A 22,575-nucleotide genomic window follows, 5' to 3' on the forward strand; every position below is an offset into this window, starting at 1 on the left:
ATGTATAAACAATGTTTTCATTTCAGACTTGTCATCATTTTTACTGTGATACTTTTTCAAGATTTAAATATATCATTCCTAGCATTTCAATGAATATGATAACTGGAAGGTATTAAAATTTATCTTTTAACTACTCTGTGTGGTATATTTTTGTAGGTAATTCTTCCGCTTCTTAAAAGTGATTTTTATGAAGTAATTCAATCAGTTTTAGATGGTCAGCTTTCTAATTCGCAGCCGGTCTGGCTTGAAGATAGTGCTGCTGTAACTGTTGTCATGGCAAGTAAAGGTTATCCTGCAGATTACACCAAAGGCATGGAGATAACAGGTAACTCAGGCTGCTGTTTTGTGCCACCTGTCCATAACAGGTGGCAAACACAGTTGTCTTGTTGCTTCTTTCCTAGACTTAGATGCTCCTGAGATTGCAGGGAGTTCACAAGTATTTTTATAATTTTAATTGTAATGTGTATAAAAGACATAGTGATACAGGTTCTCCTTGGGTCTGTGTTTCAGTGTGATCTTCCACTTCCACCTCCAAAATAGAGTCAAGCTCACAAAATAACAGAGACTGAGACTTTGTAAATTTTATTTAAGAAACTTATCTATTCCTCATAAAACAGCTTAGTCATGGGGTACTAAAATATATTTGAGTGAATTATTCACATCTAGCCCCCTTCTGTCCTGGTGCAAAAATTTTGTTCTGTCTGCTCAGAAACTGCTCCCTTGTTGTGGGGGCACCCACCCACTTACTCAGCATTTATTAAACAATGACATACCAGGCACTGTTCTGGAAATTAGGGATAGGATGACAAAAATTAAATAGCCCACATTATGACAACATATTTGTAGGCTATGCAGAATAAATACTCTAGCTAAAAGGGCTTGCCTATGTATGTACCAAGCTCTGCAAATACAAATACAGAAAATGAAGCAATTTCAACTCACAAGGAGCTTATGTTCCACCTGGGGAGACAAGTTCTTCTATAATCACGTACAGAATCACTGCCAACTAGTCAAAAAGAGGTTTAGGAAGAAGGACACCAGCATTTAGAAGAATCAAGATAAGTTTGACATAGACATATAGTTGTGACTTGAAGAGAGGGAGTGTATGAAGTGGAACTAGAAGGGACAGTGTATTCTAGGCATGGGAAACAAAACTGTGAGAGAAATAGTAAGAAAGCCAGTTTGACTTTACTGTATAATGTGGAGAGAAGTGATAAGCCTAGACAAGCAAGTTAGACCCAGACTATGAAGAGATTAAAATATCCCATTAACTGAATCCAACTCTTTAAGCTAGATTTATTGTTTATTTAATTTATGTTTTTCTGTTAAGTGATTTGTTTAAATGTCATCTCTTCTAGGAATTCTTGAGGCGAAAGCTTTAGGCCTGGAGGTTTTCCAAGCAGGCACATCCCTGAAAGAGGATAAAGTAGTAACTAATGGTGGTAGAGTTCTAACGGTAACAGCCATCCAGAAAGATCTGATGTCAGCTCTTGAAGAAGCCAATAAAGGAATAACTCTTATAAAATTTGAAGGAGCAGTTTATAGAAAAGACATTGGCTATCGAGCCATCTCTTTCCTAAAACGGTCCAGGTAAAATATTTTTAGAGAAATGGTAGTCATTATTAGCTCAGGCCTAACCTCCATCAATTATTGCTAAAATTTTATATAAGGTACCAAGCGATGAGCATTTTATCTTGTCCGAAGTGCAGGATTGGTGTGTTGTTTCCCTGAACTAGGCTAACCTAGATCCCAATTTAAGATTTTTATTTACTGCTATGGAGTAAAAACCATTGTGAACTGCTTTGAACCAAACTTGTGCACAGCAGGTCTCAAATTAAGTAGAAAAACTTCTTGGTACCATTTAAGAATCAAAACATAATGCTAACATCATTTTTACACCGTTAATTTTTATGCTTTTTAAAATATATATGCGGTTTTGGTTTTGTGCATTTGTTTTGAGGAACATAATCATTAATTGTATTTAAATGTTACCAGTTCATTATGTGTCCATCATATCTGCAAGTTAATGAAAATTTCTTTTGAGTCAATCACTGTTTTGTGCAATTATCCTATGAAAGAATAAACTTAAGTTTTTAAAAATATTGGTATGTATCCTCATTTTTTTAATTATATATATAACATATCACCTCATTTATTAAATATGAAAATATATCAGATACATGCTGTATTTAAAATGCAGAAACATTTGAGAAGACATTATTTTGAAGTGGCAGTTTTTCCCAGGTTTTAATACAGTTTTTATCTGGTTGCCAAAATCTATATTATACTTTCTATAACAACCTCCAGGAAAGGATTTTTCTCCTTGTTTGCCCATTGCCCTAACCAGTATTGAAGGTGTTTCCATTATTGTTGCTTTGTTCAATTTAGCTTAATCAAAGAACTACATTCTTAACTTCATCATGGGCTCTTTAATTGTAAAGTTTGTTTGAGAGCATTGAGAATTCCATTTTTTTTTTCCAGTTATACCTATCTCTAATGAGAAATTTTGTCCCTTTGATAATTCAAGTTAATCTGCATACGAACTCTGCTTCTACTTTGGTATACTGTTTCTGGAGAATCTGAGTAGACATATCATTGCCACCTCAGAAGTCAAGCCTTTTTTTCTCTTTTTAAAACATGAAGATGATGGCATTTACTATCTAACATTTGTCCTCCTGGAGTTGTTATTTCTAATGAAAACCATGGAGAATCCCATCCACTAATAGCAAAAGTCAAGTGCTGTATCTAGTATTATTTTTATAACACCCTAATATATAGAGTAACTCTAATATAGAGTGGTTTATTCACAACAACCCTGTAAGATAGGTAAAGCAAGAGATAATATTCCCATTTTATACAAGGGAAAATAAAACTCTGAGACATGTTTTACAGAATATTGCAAAACACTAAGTTTTACAGAACACATCGTCTTACTAAGGGTATTCTGTAAGGTTTAGATTCAGTCAAAGGACTGCATTTGAGAACTTAACGGGTCACACATCACCTCAGGGCTGTAGTTTCTCCACCACTAAGCTAGGGGTTAGGCATTAGAATGCTGGTACTAGAGTTGGAAAAACTCGAATTCAAATTTTTCCTTAGACACTTCGAGCTTTGTGACTCTGAACATGTCACTTAATTTCTCCCAGCTTCAGTTTCCTCATCTGTCAAGTGAGGAGGTGGGACTGAGCGTTTTCCCCAAGTCCCTTGTATTTCTAAAGCTATGAACCTATTTGGCAAGGAAGTACCTGAGACTGGATTTGATCCCAGGGCTACTGACTCTTCAGTTTAGTACTTTATCCACTGCATCAGGCTACCTCTGTCATTAGAGCAGCATGTTTAAAAGAGAATGATATCAGCAAATATTGCTTCGCTTTTTCACAAATTTTTTATGGTTCTTTCTGTCATATCTTCATGATGAAACTGAAAACTGATTTTATGCTATTACAGCAAGTACTTAACCAACTTAATTGTTAAAGGCCTCATTTTCTAATTTTATGGATGTTCATGACCTTTATTGGTATTTGAATAAAAAAAAGCTGAAGAGGCAAAATGTGAGTTGGTCATTTTGCCTTCAAGTCAAAAATAGTTCTGATAAGATTTTTAGATATGCTATAGGCTAGTACTGAGCAAACTGAAATTGTATTTGGGAATTTTCTTTGTATTTAATTAGTCTATACTGTAACTGGCCCACAAGCTATAGTAAGTATCCTTACGGTTAGGTTGTTTTGTTTCTGTTTGTTTGTTTTGCTCTTTGTACTTTTAACCTTAGTACCTTGCACGTAGACATTTAATCATTTTTTGATTGATTGATTAATTGATCATACATTTATGCATGGACCATGCCTTGTTAATATGTTATGGTAAAGTAATTAGCCCTCACTGATAAATTATAGCTTAACATTTTAATGTTTTAGAGGCCTGACTTACAAGGAAAGTGGGGTGGATATTGCAGCTGGCAATGAACTGGTTAAGAAAATTAAGCCTTTAGCTAAAGCCACTTCCAGACCTGGTAAGCCAAATCCTTTCTCTGTAAATCTTTAATGACGTATTTACTCATTTAAATGTATTTTATTGATTACTCTGGGTTTTTTGTGGCAAATAAAACCTGGGTTTATATCGCCCCCACAAAATAAACTTCTGTAGCATAACAAAACAGTTAAGCAAAACCACCTGACACCATGATCTCATTTGACAATGTGTGCAGTATTCCATATCAGCAATCCACCACATCTTCTGAAAGGGAGAGAGCTTCCTCAGCTCTTTTCCTGTTTTAGGTTGACACTTAAAATTAACAATCAGCTCATTGTTGTGGGTGGTGTTTTTCCATTTATATGAAATATAACTCATATAGGTCTTCCTATCTTTATCTAAATATTTCATTTTTTTATGGCACAATAATATTACACTATATATATGCCACAATTTGTCTGACAACAGTTCTGTATTGATCAGTTGCCCTTAATTTTATACTTAAAAACAAAATATTTCTGATTTAAAACATATTTCTGATTAATGCTACCAGAAGAAATCAAGGCAGTATAAAATGCAGGTACTTTTCCAATACAAACAGGCCTTTTTACTCTTGGAAAGTTAAAAAAAAAAATCAGGTCAGCTATTCACCCTATTATAACCTATATTACATACTACATCCTACCTTCCTATGATTAGATTCTTTGGGACATGGAAGTATCAAATATACCTTTATGTTCTAGTGCTCTTGTATTAAATATGCTTTTAGTAGATGATTTTCATCCTAAATGTAGAACTACAAAAAAAGAAGAATCACTGTAGTAGTACTCCAGAGCCATGCTCCATTCAGCACAACCTTCTATTTCTAATAGAAAACTCAGACCATATGTTGGGATGGAATGGTTTATCTCCCTACTGTCAACCTCAGAGGGTCAAAGAATGTTAATATGCAATTCAGAGAAATATGGAAAGATGGTGAATGAGCTAATGCAGAGTGAAATAAACAGAAAAACCAAATACCGTAAAGTAAACGAAAATAACTGAAAGCAAAATAAAGTCTGGGAAATCAGAGGGGGAAAAAGTAAAGGTTGTAGAAATAAGCTAATGAAATACAATCCTCCCCCTCAAAAAGTGGATGGAATGTTGTCTGTATTGTTAGACATGGATTCATTGCTAGCTATTTTTACTTAATTGAGGTAACTAGGTAATAGTGAGTAGAGGACCAGGTCTGGACTCAGAAAGATCTGAGTTCAAATGCAGCCTCAGACACAGCTCGGTGCCTAGCTTATGGTAAGCACTATAAAATTATTAGCTATTACTCACTGTAACAAGAAAGGATTTGTTGTGGGAAAAGGTGAGAAATAAATGGATGGTGTAAATTCAGCTAAATTTTCTAATATCTTACTAGATATTTCTCAGTACTGACCTATCACCTTCTTTGAATCATTTATTGATGTGGGGTAACAAGGTAGAAGTGGGGATGTTCATTGTCTTCCTTTGTGTTAAACTATATTAACCATTTTCCTGTTTGATAGGATGTAATGTAGACCTTGGAGGATTTGCTGGTCTCTTTGACTTAAAAGCAGCTGGTTTTAAAGATCCCCTTCTGGCATCTGGAACAGATGGAGTTGGAACCAAATTAAAGGTAATCAATTCAAAGATTAGGAATTTATAAAAGCCTATATATGTTTGTTTCATTTTTCTTATCAAAGGGGTAAAAAAAAATGGCATACCATATATTTGGTTAGGTTTACTATCCGTGTACTTAAGGTTTGATAAAAGAATATTAACGGTGAAAGGTAGTTAATAAATGGGGATGGAACAGGGCGATATTGGTTCATTTGAGGGGGTTTTCAATTGTTTCTATAAGATAATCCTTTAGGCCAGCTCTTTTTCAGTTTTTTTTGTTAAGCAAAAAGCTTTTTGCTTCTTATTTTAGATTATAACAAAGACTTTACATTATTTCTCTACAGATTGCTCAACAATGCAATAAACATGATACCATCGGTCAAGATTTGGTTGCAATGTGTGTCAATGATATATTAGCTCAAGGAGCAGAGCCTCTGTTTTTCCTTGATTATTTTTCCTGTGGAAAACTTGATGTCAGCACAGCTGAAACTGTCATTGCTGGTATTGCCAAAGCATGTGAAAAAGCTGGCTGCGCTCTTTTGGGTATGTTAGGTATTTCTTATGACATATACAGGCTTTTTTAAACACTTTACTGATGCTTTTTAAGCTCACTATCACTTGTTAGTAACATCCTCAAACCCCAGTAGTACCTGCCCTTGAACAGTGAGGTGCTATCTAAACCTAATACCTACCAAACTGCTTCTGCTTTGCCTAGCACTTTATAGGAGATGAGGAGTTTGTGTAAAAATGACAAACGACCAAGTAAAATGAGCTTGTTCAGTATTCTGCATCCATAGCCTGCTGCTTTATCATCTCTTGTCTGAGCTCTTGTGATCTCCCTATCTTAAGTCTCTCTTCTTTCCAGTTCGTCTTCCACATGAGCTGTTGGAGTGACTTTCTTGCTCAGTAAACACTGCTTCTATGTTGCCTCTAATGTCAGATATAAACTCCCCTTGAGCTTTTTTAAATAGATCTATGAGGAAGCTCATGGTGTTGAACTGCTTTTACCAGTACAGCTTCTTTATCTCCTTTTTTTAAAAATGTGAATATTTTCATATAAAATGGATGGGAAAAAAAAGAATTGTATTTGAAACTGAATCAAAATTGGTTGGAATTTTGTTTTGTTTTTAATATATGTATCTACTTTTTAAATGGTTGTACCAACACTACCTTTCTTTTCTGTGTTTCTTTCTAAACAGCTTTCTGCTCTTTTCTGTGTATTTTAATGTTTGATTGATGTCTTTTTCTTTCTAGTTTTGTTTTCATCCTCCCTATCATGCTATTTCCTCAATCCCTCACTAAAATTTCTTGTAACAAATAATTAATAGTCAAGCAAAACAAATGTGTGTTGTGTTGCTTGTGTCTGAAAATATATGTCCTGTTCTATGCCAGTTTCCTTTCCACCAGGATGTGGGAAGCAAGCTTCTTCATCATCAGTTTTCTGGAGTCGTGATTGGTCATTGCATGGATGAGAATTTTAAGTCTTTCTCAATGTTATACTAAATGTATATATCTGCCTTCCTTCTGATGGTATCATTTGTGTGCCCATGTGAGGTTGAAAGTATTCATCTGGTTTGACAAGTCTTAGAAAATTCTCTTTTTTGTCCTGAATACATGCCCTGGGAAGACAGCAGATCTCTATTGTTATCTGACCAACAGATAGCTTCCTGAGTCTTCCTTCCCAGGGAGTGACCAGCCACCGATACACATGGATTTTTTCTCTGATACGTGCTGGTTGTTACTTTGCCTGACAGCATCTATGGAGCTACAACATCATTACTTGGGAGGACAAGCAGCTGTTTTTTTCTCAAAGGACTTAGTTCTCTCCCCTTGAGTCCAGTGGTTTATTTTTGTTTCTCATCTGTACAGTGTTCTTCTGCCCTACAACCTCCTGGCCTGGATCAGTCCTTCCGCATCTTCAGATATCTTTTATTATTATATGTATGTATGTATGTATATGTATGTGTATGTATATATACATATACATAGATGTGTAATCAAAGCTCAGTGGGATTCAGCAATAAGATGTCACATCCCACAAACAATGCAGTCGAGTTACATTAATAGAGACATAACTTTCAGTAATAGGAAGGTTGTAATAGCCTTCTATTTTGTCTTCTTCTGGAGTAATATGCTTAGTTTGGAGAAACACCGTTTTAGAAGATAAGCATAAGCTAGTGTGTGTCCAGAAGAAGGCGAGTTTGTCTGGAATGTGGACTTCATGAAGGAGAAGGGTAGGCTGGAGCCATATTGTCAGGGTCTTTAAATACCAAACTAGATGGTTTATCTTGACACAGAGGGAAGCCACTGGAAGCTCTTAAGCAGGAAGAAGACTGGCATAATTAGATATGTGCTTTAAGAAAACTGTTCTAGCAGATCTGTAGGGGATGGTTTGAAAGAGGAGAGACAAAGCCGAGAGTCCAATTAAGGAGTTTATTGCAGTCCTAATGAAAAGTCTAAAAAAGGCCTTCTGAAGTAGGCTGGGAGCTGAGTGATCAGAAAAAAAGGAACAAATGCCAGGGTTGTTAATTAAGATTAAGACTAGTAAGACATGACAACTTATTGGTTATAGGGTTGGGGTAGGGGCCTGGAAAAGGTTTGAAAGAGAATGAAGTCAAAGATAGTAGTGTTTATTTGGCACATAAAGGTTTTACATATATATGTGTGTATATATACACGTAAACATGTATGTATATATGTGTCTGTGTGTACATATATATATTCTGAAGTTGTGAAACTAGAGACCTAAAAGAGCCTTTTTAGATTCAGATTCTTAGTCCAGGCTTTTGATAATTTTGGGTCCTGATTCTTTTAAAAATTCTAGTTACCCGTCACAGTTTTCTGTCTTCTCTAAAACTAGCAGGAATAACGTCGATGTCTTAATTCAAGGTGTTTTTGTTTAAGTTTTTGTTGATGTCTTCTGTCTTTTACATCCTCATAGTATCCCTCTACCTCTCCCCCTCAGAGAACCAAGCCGTAAAACAAATAAAACTTTTTAGTGAGGGGGAGAAAACAGCACAACTAACAGTACATTTAAAAAGTTCAAAAATATGCGATATGTGGACTTCTCACATCCTCATAGAAGTGGTTTGGAAATATCTTTCATTCAAACCATGCCTGATCATTATATTCACTTCTGATTTGTGTGTGTGATTGTTCTTTCCACTTACATTGTTGTAGTTTGTATATATTTTCTTACTTCTACTTCTCCTTATTTCACTATATCAGCCTGTATAGGTCTTTCCATGCTTCTCTATACTCATCATTTACATCATTTTTGAAAAAACAGTATTTTACTTTTTCCCTAGTTACATGTAAAGACAACTTTTAATGTTTTTTTTTTTTTAAGTTGGAGTTCCAAATTTTTTCCCTTCCTCCCCCTTCCCTAAGGCAGTAAACAATTTGATACAGGTTATACATGTTCAGTCATGCAAAACATACTACCATATTAATCATGTTGTGAAGAAGACAGATCCAGGGGGGAAACACAGAAAGACCAAAAGTGAAAATGAGTATGCTTCAGTCTGCATGCAGACTTCATCAGTAGTTTCTCTGGAAATGGGAAACATTTTTCATCGAGTCCTTTGAAATTGTTTTGGATCATTGTATTGCTGAGAAGAGCTGGGTCCCTAACAGCTGATCATTGTACGTATTGCTGTTAACTTTGGTTCTTCTCACTTCTCTTTGCATCAGTTCATCTAAGGCTTTCCAGGGTTTTCTGAAATCTGCTAACTCATCATTTCTTATAGCAGAATAATATTCCATTACCATCATGTGCCACAACTTGTTCAGCTGTTCTCCAGTTGATGGGCATTCCCTCACATGCATCATTTCTAATAACATATTATTCCACTCACATTTTCTTTAGCCATTTCCCAGTTGATGGCTATATACTTTGTTTGCAATTTTTTCTAACTCCAAAAAGTGCTGCTATAAATATGTTAGTGTACTTGGGGACTTTCTTCTAATCAATAGCTCTTTTGGGGTATAATAAGTTCAATAACACAGTCTCTGGTTCAAAGGGTGTGGACGTTTCCATCACCTTATTTACATGATTCCATGTGGCTTTCCAAAATGATTGTATCATTTTACAGCTTCACTAACAGTATGTTAATACTCTTAATCATTCCATAGCCTCTCCAACATTGACTGTTGCCATTTATGGTCATCTTTGCCATTTTACAGGGTGCGAAGTATAATCCCTGGGTTGTTTTTATTTTCATTTCTCTTATTAGTGATTTAAAACATTCTTCCATGTAATTGTGAATATTTTACAGTTCTTTTAAGAACTGTTTATTCATATCCTTTGACTACTTATTTTCTGGGGAATGACTTACTCAAACATGTGACAAGTATCCATTGTTGACTAATTTTGTTTATATATCTTGAATACCAAACTTTTATCAGAGAAATTTGGTACAAAAGTTTTTGTCCCATTTGACCACTTCCTTCCTTATCCTAGATATTTTGTCTGTGCAGACACTTTTCAGTTTCAGGTAATCAGTTATCTTAGTTTTACTGCTTCACTGGTTAAGAATATATATGCCCACAGCTGTTGAGAAATACATGATCTACTTCTTTTCTAATTTCTTAATAGTATGATCTTTAATATTAAGGTCACTTATCCTTTTAGAATATATTATGAAATACGAATTATATGAGTTATATCTAAGCATAATTTCTACTTAACTGCTTTCTAATTATCCCAGCTGCTTTTATCAAAAAAAGGAAGTGCTATTTCCCTACTTCTTTTCATCATTTCCCTTGATATTCTAGATCGTTTGTTTTCCAATAGAGTTTTGTTATTACCTTATCAAGTTCTAAATGGGGCAGCTAGGTGATGAAGTGGATAGAGCACCAGTGCAGGAATCAGGAGGACCTGAGTTCAAATCTCACCTCAGACACTTGGCACTCACTAGCTGTGTGACCTTGGGCAAGTCACTTACTTCCAAAATTGCCTCATCCTGGGTCATCTCCAGTCATCCTGATGAATATCTGGTCACTGGATTCAGATGGCTGTGAAGGAGAAGTGAGACTGGTGACCTGCACAGCCCTCCCTCACTCAAAACAAAGTCAGGTGCAAGTCATGTTGTTATTTCTCTGATGGAATGGTCTTCTTCAGCAACGAAGGAGGAACGCATCAAGTTCTAAATAGTATTTCACTGACAAAATCAGGGATTCCTAAAGTATTGATGTGTATAGATACTGCTTTTTAAAAATAAGCCTTTTGTGTTATCTTAAAATGGGTTGTGGAGGTTCAGCTACTTTTCCTCTTGGGCTCGTAAGCAATCTAGTATTTGTTCTGACGTATATCAAGATGATATCCAAAAAAGCAACAAGCTAATTCTTGCCTGGATTACTGCAGTAGCTTTCTAATTAGTCTTTCAAGACTTTAGTCTCTGACCAAACTATCCTTCACATAATTGTCAGATTGATGTTCTTAAAAGTCTGACCATGTTACTCCCTTACTCACAAAGCTATGATGGCTCCCCATTATCCTTAGATTATAAATCATAATATGAAATATAGCTTCTTCTCATTTGACTTTGAAAGCCCTTTAAATGGCCCTGGATTACTGTATATTTTCACACAGTCTGTACTTGAGTCAAATTGTCCTATTTACTAGCCTTTATTGCATTCTGTTTCTGACTTTCATAGACTTGCCCATATTCTAGTAATGTACTCCTTCCTCAACTCAACCTCATACCAGTCCTTGGTTTTCCTCTAGGTTTAGTGTATCCACTTGATACGCTACTTGATATCTACCTACTTCTTGAGTGAGATTTGCCCTGAATTACTAAATACCCTCCCTCTGAAATAATTTTGTGAGTTTTGTGTATGTGTGTGTGTGTGTGTGTGTGTTTGTTTATGTCTGGTTTATGTCTGGTCCTGTGGGTTTATGTCTGGTCCTATTGTTCCCTGAAGAAGAAATTATTTTATGTTCTTCTTTATATGTCCAGTGCCTAACACAGTGTTTTATACATAAGAGAACAAAGAAAAATTCATCCTTTTTATAACATATGCCATTTCCTTCAGATCACCTCTTAGGTTTCTTAAATTATTTAATATTTACGAATAATTTATAATTAAGCAACTGCTATGGTACTTAATGCCCTTTGGGTAGTTACCATATGTAGATTATAAAGAGAAAGGTGTCCACTTATAAATATTTCCTGATTTCACTAACTTATCTTCCCATATCCCTTTAACCAGGAGGTGAGACAGCTGAAATGCCTGGTGCGTATCCCCCTGGAGAATATGACCTTGCGGGTTTTGCTGTTGGTGCCATGGAGCGAGATCAGAAGCTCCCTCAACTGGACAGAATCACTGAGGAGGATGTTATCATTGGAATAGCCTCTTCTGGAGTTCATAGTAATGGATTCAGCCTTGTAAGGAAGATTGTAGAAAATTCTCCTTTCCAATTCTCCTCTTTAGCACCTGATGGATGTGGTAATCAAACTCTAGGTAAATTGCTGAGTATAATAAGGCTTGTTTAAGATTTGAATGAATAACTATCTTCTCACATAATTTATTTTGATGAATTTATCCTTAAATTAATGGGTTTATAATTTACAAAAATCACCCATTTCAGAAAAGCTTTCTGTTTTAAAAATTTTTTGTTTAACATTCTTACAATTCTCTTGTTTTAACATTCTTACATCTGTCTTATATTTCAGTGTTTAAATGGTACTATCTTGTATCTCACATTTACAGGGGAATTGTTGTTAAATCCAACCAAAATCTATAGCCGAACATTGTTACCTGTTCTTCGTTCAGGGCATGTTAAGGCCTTTGCCCATATTACTGGAGGTGGACTACTTGAAAACATCCCTAGAGTTCTTCCAGAGAAATTCGGGGTGCATTTGGGTAAGGAAAATAACAATGTTTTTGAAGTGTGAGATGGTCAAAAACTGCCTTTATGATATGTGATCTTTTTTTGAGAATTTCATGAAGTTTATAATGCAATATGTATTTTTCACAGGTTAGCTTCTATTCTGATATACTCCAAGGAACTACATATTGATTTTGTTTTATAAACACTTTATATCTAATTTTGTTGGAAATATGTAAATCATTACACAGGTTGGGAATTTGTCTAAAATAGCTTGACTACATTTTCCTTTAAATTTTTTTTCTCAGAGCGACAGAACTCATTTCCCTCCATCATGCTTCCAGTGCATATGCTCTTTTTGTGGTGTTCCTGGTTCTTAAGCTAGACATAAAATAAGATCCCATTGGATAAATCTCAGATCCCATGACCTACATCTTTCCCTGTGTCTTACCTTCCTTATACTATTATTTGCCCTCATCGTGACTACTGATTCCTCCAGGTAAAATCAAGACAGCCAGCATTTGTTAAGTGCCTACCTTATGTCAGGCAATATGCTAAACACCGGGGATACATATATACAAAAGGAGGAAACGGCAATCTCTGTTCTCAAGGGGCTCGTTGTCTAATTGGATATAATCTCAGAGGGAAGGTACCAGCGTTAAAGGAGATCAGGAGAGGCTTCTTATAGAAAGTGGAACTTTAGCTGAGGCTTGAAGGAAACCAGGAAAGCTAGGAGATGAAGATGAGGAGGGAGAACATTCCAAGCATGAGGAGAAAGGCAGTAGAAATTCCCAGAGTCAAAAGATGTTATGTAAGGAACAACACGGAGGCAAAAGGAGTGCACAATAATAATAGCTAACATGTATATAGTGCTTTCTACGTGCCAGGCACTAGAATAAGTCCTGTACAATTATAATCTCATAGCAACCTTGGGAAGGGGTTGTTGTTATCATGATAACATTTTACAGATGAGGAAACTGAGGCAAGCAGATTACGTGACTTGCCCTGGGTTATACAGCCAGTAAAATATCTCATCCCTGATATCAGTTCAGGTTTTCATAACTCTAGACCCAGTGCTTTCTCCACACTTTGCCACCAAGCTGCTTCCAAGACATAAGTTGTAATAAGGTTAGAAGAAAACTAGATTATAAAGGGCTTTAAAAACCAAACAGGATTTTATATTTGGTCCTATGATGAATGAAAGCATCCAAGAGATAGAGTTTCTGGTTAATTAATAATCAGTTTATTAAATAGGCTGGCTGGCAACCAACAAATCAATGGTCGGTGGTTTCTTTGAGTAACCAAAGATAAACCCATGGAGAGCCTGAAAGAAAAACTTCAATACTTTTTTGGAAGTGAATACTCCTGACAAGCGAAAAATCAACCCTGATTAGTGGACATTCAATGAGAAAGTAGACTAGAAATGTCCAGCTCTTCCTTCTGAGAAAGGAGCTTGATCATGAGACTCAGCCCCCTCTAGCAAGCTGGACAAGGGGGATCCATTTCCATCCAGAGCAGTCTTTTTGGTTTTCTCTTTGATGTGCTGGGTTACCTTAAACTCCAAATCAAATTTCTGTTAAGTAGTCTCAAATAGACCCTCACCATAGCAAAGCAGTACTTTAATTCTACTCCCAACAGAAACTATTTCAAATATTCTTGTCTTCTCAAGCTTTCCATGCCCCCTTCCCCTCAGTGTCTCATGCCCCCTTGATATCATCCCCTACTCTCTTCCTTTTATTCTTTTTTTATTCTTATTTATTTGTAGATTTCAACATTAATTTACACAAGATTTTGAGTTCCAAATTTTCTCCCCATCTCTCCAATCCACCCACCCCAAGACAGCATGCATTCTGATTACCCCTTCCCCTAATCTGCCCTCCCTTCTATCACACCCCTCCCTTCTCTTATCCCCATCCCCTCTGTTTTCTTGGAGGGCAAGAGAGATTTCTGTACCCCATTACCTGCATGTCTTATTTCCCAGTTGAATGTAAAATCAATTTTTAACATTCCTTTTTAAAGCTTTGACTTTCAACTTCCCTTCCTTTCTTCCTCCCCATCCATCTCCACTGAGAAGGCAAGCAATTCAATATGTTATACATGTGTAGTTATGCAAGTCTTGTTGTCGAAGACTAACTATATTTCCCTCCATCCTCTCCTGCCCCCCATTTTTTCTATTCTCTTTTGACCCTATCCCTCCTCAAAAGTACTTACTCCTAATTACACCGTCCTCCCATTTACCCTCCCTTCTATCACCTCCCCAGCCCCCACTTATCTCCTTCTCCCCTACTTTCCTATAGCGTAAGATACAGTTTCATAGCAAATTGAGTGTGCATGTTATTCCCTCCTTAAGCCAAATGTGATGAGAATAAGCTTCACTTTTTCCCTCTCACCTCCCCTCTCTTCACTTCCATTGAAAAAGCTTTTTCTTGCCTCTTTTATGTGAGACATAATTTGCCCCATTCTGTTTTTCCCTTTCTCCTCCCAATGGATTCCTCTCTCACCCCTTAATTTTATTTTTTTTAGATATCATCCCTTCCAATTCAACTCACTGTCTATATGTATGTAATCTCTCCCAACTACCACCCTAGTACTGAGAAAAGTCTCAGGAGTTATAAATACTATCTTTCCATGTATGAGTGTAAACAGTTCAACTTTAGTAAGTCCCTTATGATTTCTCTTTCCTGTTTACCTTTTCATGCTTCTCTTGATTCTTGTGTTTGAAAATTAAATTTTATATTCAGCTCTCATCTTTAAATCAAGAATGCTTGAAGGTCCTCTATTTCATTGAATGACCATTTTTTTCCCCTGAAGAATTATACTCAGTTTTACTGAGTAGGTGATTCTTGGTTTTAATCCTAGTTCCTTTGATTTCTGGAATATCATATTCCAAGCCCTTCAGTCCCTTAATGTAGAAGCTGCTAGATCTTGTGTTATCCTGATTGTATTTCTACAATACTCATATTGTTTCTTTCTGGCTGCTTGCAATATTTTCTCCTTGGCCTGGAAACTCTGGAATTTGGCTACAGTATTCCTAGGAGTTTTTCTTTTCAGATCTCTTTAGGAAGTGATTGGTGGATTCTTTCAATGTTCATTTTACCCTCTGGTTCTAGAATATCAGGGCAGTTTTCCTTGATAATTTCTTGAATGATGATATCTAGGCTCTTTTTTTTGATCATGACTTTCAGGTAGTCCCATAATTTTTAAATTGTCTCTCCTGGATCAATTTTCCAGGTAAGTTGTTTTTCCAATGAGATATTTCACATTGTTTGCTGTTTTTTCATTCTTTTGGTTTTGTTTTATAATTTCTTGATTTTTCATACAGTCATTAGCTTCCATCTGCTCCACTCTAATCTTGAAGGAATTGTTTTCTTCAGTGAGCTTTTGGACCTCCGTTTCCATCTGGCCAATTCTGTTTTTTAGGGCATTCTTCTCCTCATTGGCTCTTTGGATCTCTTGTCATTTGGGTTAGTTTTACAGTGCTATTTTCTTCAGCATTTTTTTGGGTCTCCTTTAGCAAGCAGTTGATTCTTTTTTCATAATTTTCTTGCATCACTCTCATTTCTCTTGCCAATTTTTGCTCTACTTCTCTTTTTTCCAAATCTTTTTTGAATTCTTCCATGGCCTGAGACCAATTCATATTTGTCTTGGAGGCTTTAGATGGAGGAGTTTTGACTTTGTTTTCTTCTGTTTGCATGCTTTGGTCTTCCTCATCACCAAAGTAAGATTCTATAGTCTGATTCTTTTTCTGGTTTTTGCTCATTTCCCCATCACTTGACTTGTGAGCTCTTTGTCAAGGTAGTTCTCTGCTTTCAGTGAGAGTGGGGGTGTACTGTCTGCTACTCAATCCCCCCACAATCTGTGGGCCTAGAGCTCCAGAAATAGTCGCTATCTCTGCCCCTGCTGCCTGCTGTGGCCGCCGCCCTGGGGCTGGAGCCAGACCACTCCACTCTCCCACACTGGTCCCACAGGCTTTTTCCACTGACCTTCTAATCTGTCCTCAGTGTTTTGGGGTCCTGAAGTCTGAAAACCACCACAGGTGCCCGAGATTCCATCTCCCCAAAGCCTACTCAGATCTAGTCTGTGCCAGCATGGCACACACTGGGCTGTGCTCTGCTCCCACCACAGCACAATAGACACTTCCTTTCCAGACTGCCTTGGGCTGGAGATTTGCTTCACTCCATCATTCTGTGGGTTCTACAGAATTTGTTTAGAGCCATTTTTTTTACAGGTATTTGACCGGGCTTGGGGGCAGCGCTCTAGAAAGTGCATGCTGTTATTCCGCCATCTTGGCTCCACCCCTCTTTTATTCTTTCTTTTATAACAAAGTAATCCTTTTTGCCAAGGCTAGCTCTTGTACGTGTGCCCTTCATCTTGAACACTGCCATTTTCACCAGTAGCTTATCCTTCGTACTCCCAACTACCTCATCTTTAATCTCTCCCTTTTATTAGTTTTTTCCTGCTGCCTACATATGTTCCCGATGACCTTTAAAAAACCCTCACTAGAACCTGCCATCCCCTGAAGCTATCATCCTGTGCCTTTTCTCCCTTTCACAGCCAAATACCCAGAAAATGCTATGTATCCCATTGCCCTCATTCTTGCACTGGCTTCTGAACCTCATCACTTTTTTTCTTCCAGAACCATAATTTTTTTGAATCTCCAGAATTTTTTATCTTCAAGCCCTTCAACTCTTCACTAACCCCTATTATCCTCACTGTACCCCACATATAATTGCCAAATCTTGTCATTTCTAAGTCCACAATATTTTTTGCTTCCTTCCTCTTCTCCCTGTTCATGTAATCAACCATCTTTCTTAGTCTAGGCCTTCATTACCTCTCTGAGAGACAACAGCCTGTTATTTGATCTCCCCGTCCTTCCTATCTAATACTGTTAAAGCGTAGATCTTGCCTTGTCACTTCCTAAATCCTTTGGCTTTTAAAGCCCTTTACCTGGCCCACACTCTGTTTCTCACTTTGTTGTATATCATTCCCCATTCAGTATGATGAATTCTGAATTCTTGTAGCTTTAGTTTTAAATTCACAGTGATGTTTAGTGTTAAAAAGTCTTTCAAGTTAAGTACAGCTCAGGACTGAAACAGCAAGCATGCCAGAACAATAGCCTGACACCGGAGTGCAAAAAGCTTTAAATACCAACCTGAGGAATACTTTATGGAGTAAATAAATAAATAAAATATATGGAATAATACTATTCCAGTAGTTGTAGTTCTAGTTGTATTTATTACATATGTGTATTTGTATAAATAAAAATTATGAATATTACATGTTTTATGTGTAAAACACTAATCTGGTGTCACATGCCTAACCTGTTGCCAGATGCTCGATGCTGGAAGATCCCTAGGATATTCTCATGGCTTCAGCAGGAGGGACACCTCTCAGAAGAGGAAATGGCTAAGACATTTAATTGTGGAATTGGGGCTGTCATGGTGGTACAGAAAGATCTGGCTAAGCAAGTGCTAAAGGATGTACACCAGCAACAGGAGGAAGCCTGGATAATCGGGAATGTAGTTACTTGTCCTACAGGTTTTATTTCTTAAATTATTATTTTATTCTGTTAATGTGGAAGGCTCTGCATTCTTTTCTTTAGCAATAAGAATGCGAGTAAATTTTTAAAAACCCATTTTAATATATTATCACTGTCACTAAATTCTTTGCATGTGGCTAGCACATGGATGTAGTGTTAAAGTTGACTGTGGCCAACTACTATCAATACTAGATTTGTGATAGTGCACTTAAAAACTACCAACTATTAAGCATTTTAGTGAAAGAGCTAATAATATTTGATCGCTTCTAATGAGAAAATGCCTATTAGGAACAGTCTTCTTTGTATTAAATATTTGTACATCTTAACACATTTGACGCAGCTGTCTTTTATTTGTTGTACTTCTTGTACAAATAAAGGTCAGCATCAGAAGAAAGTGCTTTAAAAGAAATAGTTTCTCTTAACATAAAGTAAGTTTTGGCTTCTCTTATTCTTATTAATATTTTTTTACCACTTTTCTACCTTTGTGTTGTGGCTTTGAAATGAAGGTTATTCCCGTGTGAAAGTCAGTCATCTGATTCAAGCAATGAAGATAAATGGATCAGTCTCGTTAGTGAATGAATCGTTAAACAGTTGCCTTGGTATTCATCCAAAGAGGGTACGAGTGGCTGTCTTAATATCTGGAACAGGTGAGATTTATATTCCTATATATTTTAAGGTGTTGCTAATACTATTAAAAGTTAAAGAAATACTGGATTAGAAAGAAATTAGGAGAATTTAGCAAAGAATAAGGGGAAAATATTTCATATCATCAGATTGGAGTAATTTTGAATTTTGGTGCCTTTTAAATTCAGGGTGACAGCTTTAACAACATGTCTTTCAAGCATAGGGTTTTGTTGATATACTTTTAAAAACTAGATATTTGACCAATACTGACCAGTAATCAGTATTATATATTAACTGTTCTGTACTACAAAGAAAGGAATTTACAGCCTATTTTTGACTTTAGAGTTGTTTACCAGTTGTAGACAGAGTGCTGGAATTGAGAGATAACTTTCATTTATCATCTAGTCATAGAATTACAGAATTTTGCTAATAGAAAGAAACTTAGAAATTGAAAGTTCAAAGAAAATTGTAATTTGCCCAAAATTACTAGTATCAAAGCCAGTACTATAACCTCTAGTCTTTTGATTTCCTAGTCAAGTCTAATCTGTCCCCTCTCATCTTACAAATGGAGAAATTGAGGCCCAGAGAAGTTAAATCTTTTATTAGGAGTTCATCATTAGTCATTTACACATTTTTAAGAATTCATTATTTGACAAACTGCTTAGAAAACAGTGTGACCAAAATTAGGTTCAGAACAGTGTCTAATGCAATATGCTCCTAATTGATGAAGTAAAAGTCATATTTAAAAATGAGAAGAGCAGAAAAGGAGGTACCAGTCACATCCACAATTCTGTTATATATTTTAAGCAAAACAGGTGAAATGTTCCAAGTATTTTAGTATCATTCACTAAATTGATTTTTTCAGTGAAATGATTACCTTAGTAGAGCAAGCAGATTGACTTAACCAGGATCCAGGAATCAATATCCTGGATAGCATTTCTTTAGCTGTTAATTTAGCCTCCTGATGGGAAATAGCACTTATTTTATCTGTTATTCATAGGAATTTGGCTTAGACTGTTTAGAAACTGTTTAACTGCTTTTGAAGCCCTCTTCACAGTAGCATATATAGGGCATATACAACCATTTAACAATAGCTTTTTTCATTTTGTTTAGGGCTTTTCTGTTTTTTAGGTATTTCAACACTTTTATTTGTAAATGGAAGATAGATCAAATTTGTTAATTGAGCAGAAACAATTGTATTTACATACATTCTTATAAGTTATAGACTTACTTGAATTTTTTCTATACTTTGCAGGCACAAATCTCCAGGCCTTAATAGATAGCACTCAAGAGTCAACCAGCTGTGCACAAATTGTTGTTGTTATTTCTAACAAAGCTGGAGTGGCAGGGCTAAAGAAAGCAGAAACTGCTGGTATTCCTACGAAGGTAAGTTGGTTTTAGCATAGATTGAGGGTTTCTTTTAAAATGTTTTTAGGCTATGATAAATCCATTCATACTTTATTGTAGCTACCCCCTGAAGTAATTTTTCCTTTACTGCAAAAGGAAATTGGACAGTGTTATGGCTATCCTTCCAATCAATCCTTTTCATTTCTCATTAGTGTTATTTATCAAGTGGCATTCCTCACCCCCATATCCAAGTAGTTGCCAGGTAACTCTCTTTCTTCCATCCCTTTCTCTACACTGACTTGACCACCATCCTCGTTCATTCAGACCCTGACCACCTGTCATCTGTACTGTGGTAACAGCCTCCTAATTGGTCTTCCTTTCTCAAGACTCTCCTCTCCAGTCAGCCATCAACAGAGATGCCAGAGATGTATCTCTAGAACAAAGGCCTGGCCTGTTACTCCCCTTTTCAGCAAGACAGAATCTTAGATTTGAAGGGAACAGATATCTATTTAAGTGCTTAACTGCTTTAAACATATTATCTCACTTGAGCCTCACAACAACTCTGTTCCTGTTTTTCAGATGAAAAAAACAGGCATATAGACCATAAGTGACTTAAACCAAGATCACATGGTTACTAAGAGTCAGATGCTAGATTTGAATTCAGGTCTTCCTGACTCCAGGATCTCTACAACACATACCTACCTAGTACTCAAAGGAATCTCCAAATCCAAGACAGAGTCACAATGAATCATTTTTCCAGCCCACATCTTCATAGGGAAACAGACACGGAGGGCTATGAATACTCAGGACAGAGTCTGGCCAGGAGCGCCACATGAGAAGCACTCCAGTCTAGAATGAGTCTGTTGAACAGAACACTCAGCAGTCCTAGATCCTTACTGGGGCCTCCCAACACACCTTGATAGGGATAGGTGCCAACAGACAGCTTTGTTGCCCTGTGCCAGGGTTGGCATTCCAGGGTAGGGAGGCTCAGGTAGCATACCAAGAAAGGAACACATTCAGAAGCAAGCAGCAGTGGTTTTAGACTCTAAAGCTTGCACAGGAATAAACAGTACAAGAATTCCAGTCCAAATGGGATCCTGCAGTTCTGTCACTCTAAACAAGCATAACTTCTCAGCTAGCTAACTTCAGTTGAATTTAGAAGCAGCCTGCTTTTTCTCAGACCTAAATCCAGGTCAGGAACTTGTAGAGCTCAGATGAGGGGGCAGCAATCAGGCTTTGTCCTGTGAACCCTCAAAACTCAAAGGTCCTCAGCCTGATCCAGAAATAATTCAACACTTAATATCTCAAGCAAGCAGCAGTAAGATAAGCCCAGATCTTCCCTTCAGAAGTGTACAGAGCCAAGCCTTAACACCAAATTCCAAGTGGGAAAGTACACTGGAAGAATGAGCACACAAAAAAAGAATTTCAGCATAAAAAGCTCTTGAAGTGATGGTAGTACTCAACACACAAACTTAAAGATAATAATTTTAAGAACTGACTGCCTAAAAGCTATGACCAAAACCAGAGCCTAGACCAGACACCATATTTCAAGAAATCCTACAAGAAAACTGCCCTGAACTCTTGAAACCAGAAGGCAAAAATAGGAATAGAATCAACCAGCCACCACCTAAATGAAGCCCCCAAATAAAGTTCCTAAGAACATCGTATCAAGAAGCCAGAAATCAAGAGTCAGAGTGCCAAGGAACCACACAGCAACCACACAAGATTTAGTGGTCACCATCATGAAGAAGCAGAGAGCTTGGAATAAGAAATTTCAGAAGGAAAAAGATACAGGATCATAACTCAAGAATAACTTAATCATCAATATTAAGTATAATTCTGTGGTAGAAAAGTGGATCTTTAGTAAAACAGAAGACTTCCAAGCATTCCTAAGGAAAATGCTCGAGCTGTGTAGAAACTTCTAATCTTAAACAAGGAGATAAATAAAAAGGTAAACACAAATGATCATGAAGTAATAATCAAGGATAAACTTCGGATATGGGGAGAAATCATCATCAGGGATCTTGGAGTCAAATTGGAAGACTTGAGAAAGTTCTGCTGTGCCCTGATCTTGGAAAAGAATGGAAGGAGACAAGAGAAATGCACTGAGAGACAAAGGAAACAAAGGTTGATTAAGGTGTGCAAACAAGAAAGAGACTGGAATTAGAGTCTGAACCTCGCTCTCCTCTGAAATGGGCAAAAGCCCAAAGTGCTGCACACAGAGAATACAGAAAATTTATCTCACCCAAGAGGGAAATAATAGAAGGGAGATATGAGGAATTAGTAGGAGAGTACTTTAAGGGAGGGATCAGTCTTAAGGATGTGTGAAAATACAGCTTTTCTTGGGATGACAAAAATGTAATGGAATATTGTTGTGCTGTAAGAAATAAAGAAGATGCTTCAGAGAAACCCAGGAAAACTTAATGAATTGATGGAGAATGAACAGAAGTAAGGATGCTGCCCAGTTTCAAATGGAGAGGTGAAGGAGTCAGTGAAAAATGAGAGATTTATTCATTTAGTGGCCATAGCTAATGTGGAAATTTATTTTGCTTGACTACATATGTTTGTCCCATAGTTTGTTTTTCTTTCATTCTTAATTGGGAAGGAGAGAGGGAGTGTGGATTTTTTGCTGATT

At 36.7% G+C, this 22,575-nt stretch overlaps 1 protein-coding gene across 4 annotated transcripts in view; it reads left to right on the top strand.

Moving 5' to 3' along the window:
• The window catches only part of GART (phosphoribosylglycinamide formyltransferase, phosphoribosylglycinamide synthetase, phosphoribosylaminoimidazole synthetase), a 44,266-nt gene that overhangs the window by 13,866 nt on the left and 7,825 nt on the right, over positions 1 to 22,575 (top strand). For all 4 annotated transcript variants that reach the window (XM_072616856.1, XM_072616859.1, XM_072616857.1 and 1 more), the window contains exons 10-19: positions 157 to 325; positions 1,359 to 1,590; positions 3,915 to 4,009; positions 5,505 to 5,614; positions 5,943 to 6,141; positions 11,812 to 12,063; positions 12,313 to 12,465; positions 17,762 to 17,968; positions 18,476 to 18,616; positions 19,849 to 19,979. In XM_072616856.1, the coding sequence (XP_072472957.1) occupies positions 157 to 325; positions 1,359 to 1,590; positions 3,915 to 4,009; positions 5,505 to 5,614; positions 5,943 to 6,141; positions 11,812 to 12,063; positions 12,313 to 12,465; positions 17,762 to 17,968; positions 18,476 to 18,616; positions 19,849 to 19,979 (1,689 nt within the window). The remainder of the gene's footprint in view (positions 1 to 156; positions 326 to 1,358; positions 1,591 to 3,914; positions 4,010 to 5,504; positions 5,615 to 5,942; positions 6,142 to 11,811; positions 12,064 to 12,312; positions 12,466 to 17,761; positions 17,969 to 18,475; positions 18,617 to 19,848; positions 19,980 to 22,575) is intronic.

Source organism: Notamacropus eugenii, chromosome 5 (assembly GCF_028372415.1).
Source record: "Notamacropus eugenii isolate mMacEug1 chromosome 5, mMacEug1.pri_v2, whole genome shotgun sequence".
In the NCBI taxonomy this organism is placed as follows: domain Eukaryota; kingdom Metazoa; phylum Chordata; class Mammalia; order Diprotodontia; family Macropodidae; genus Notamacropus; species Notamacropus eugenii.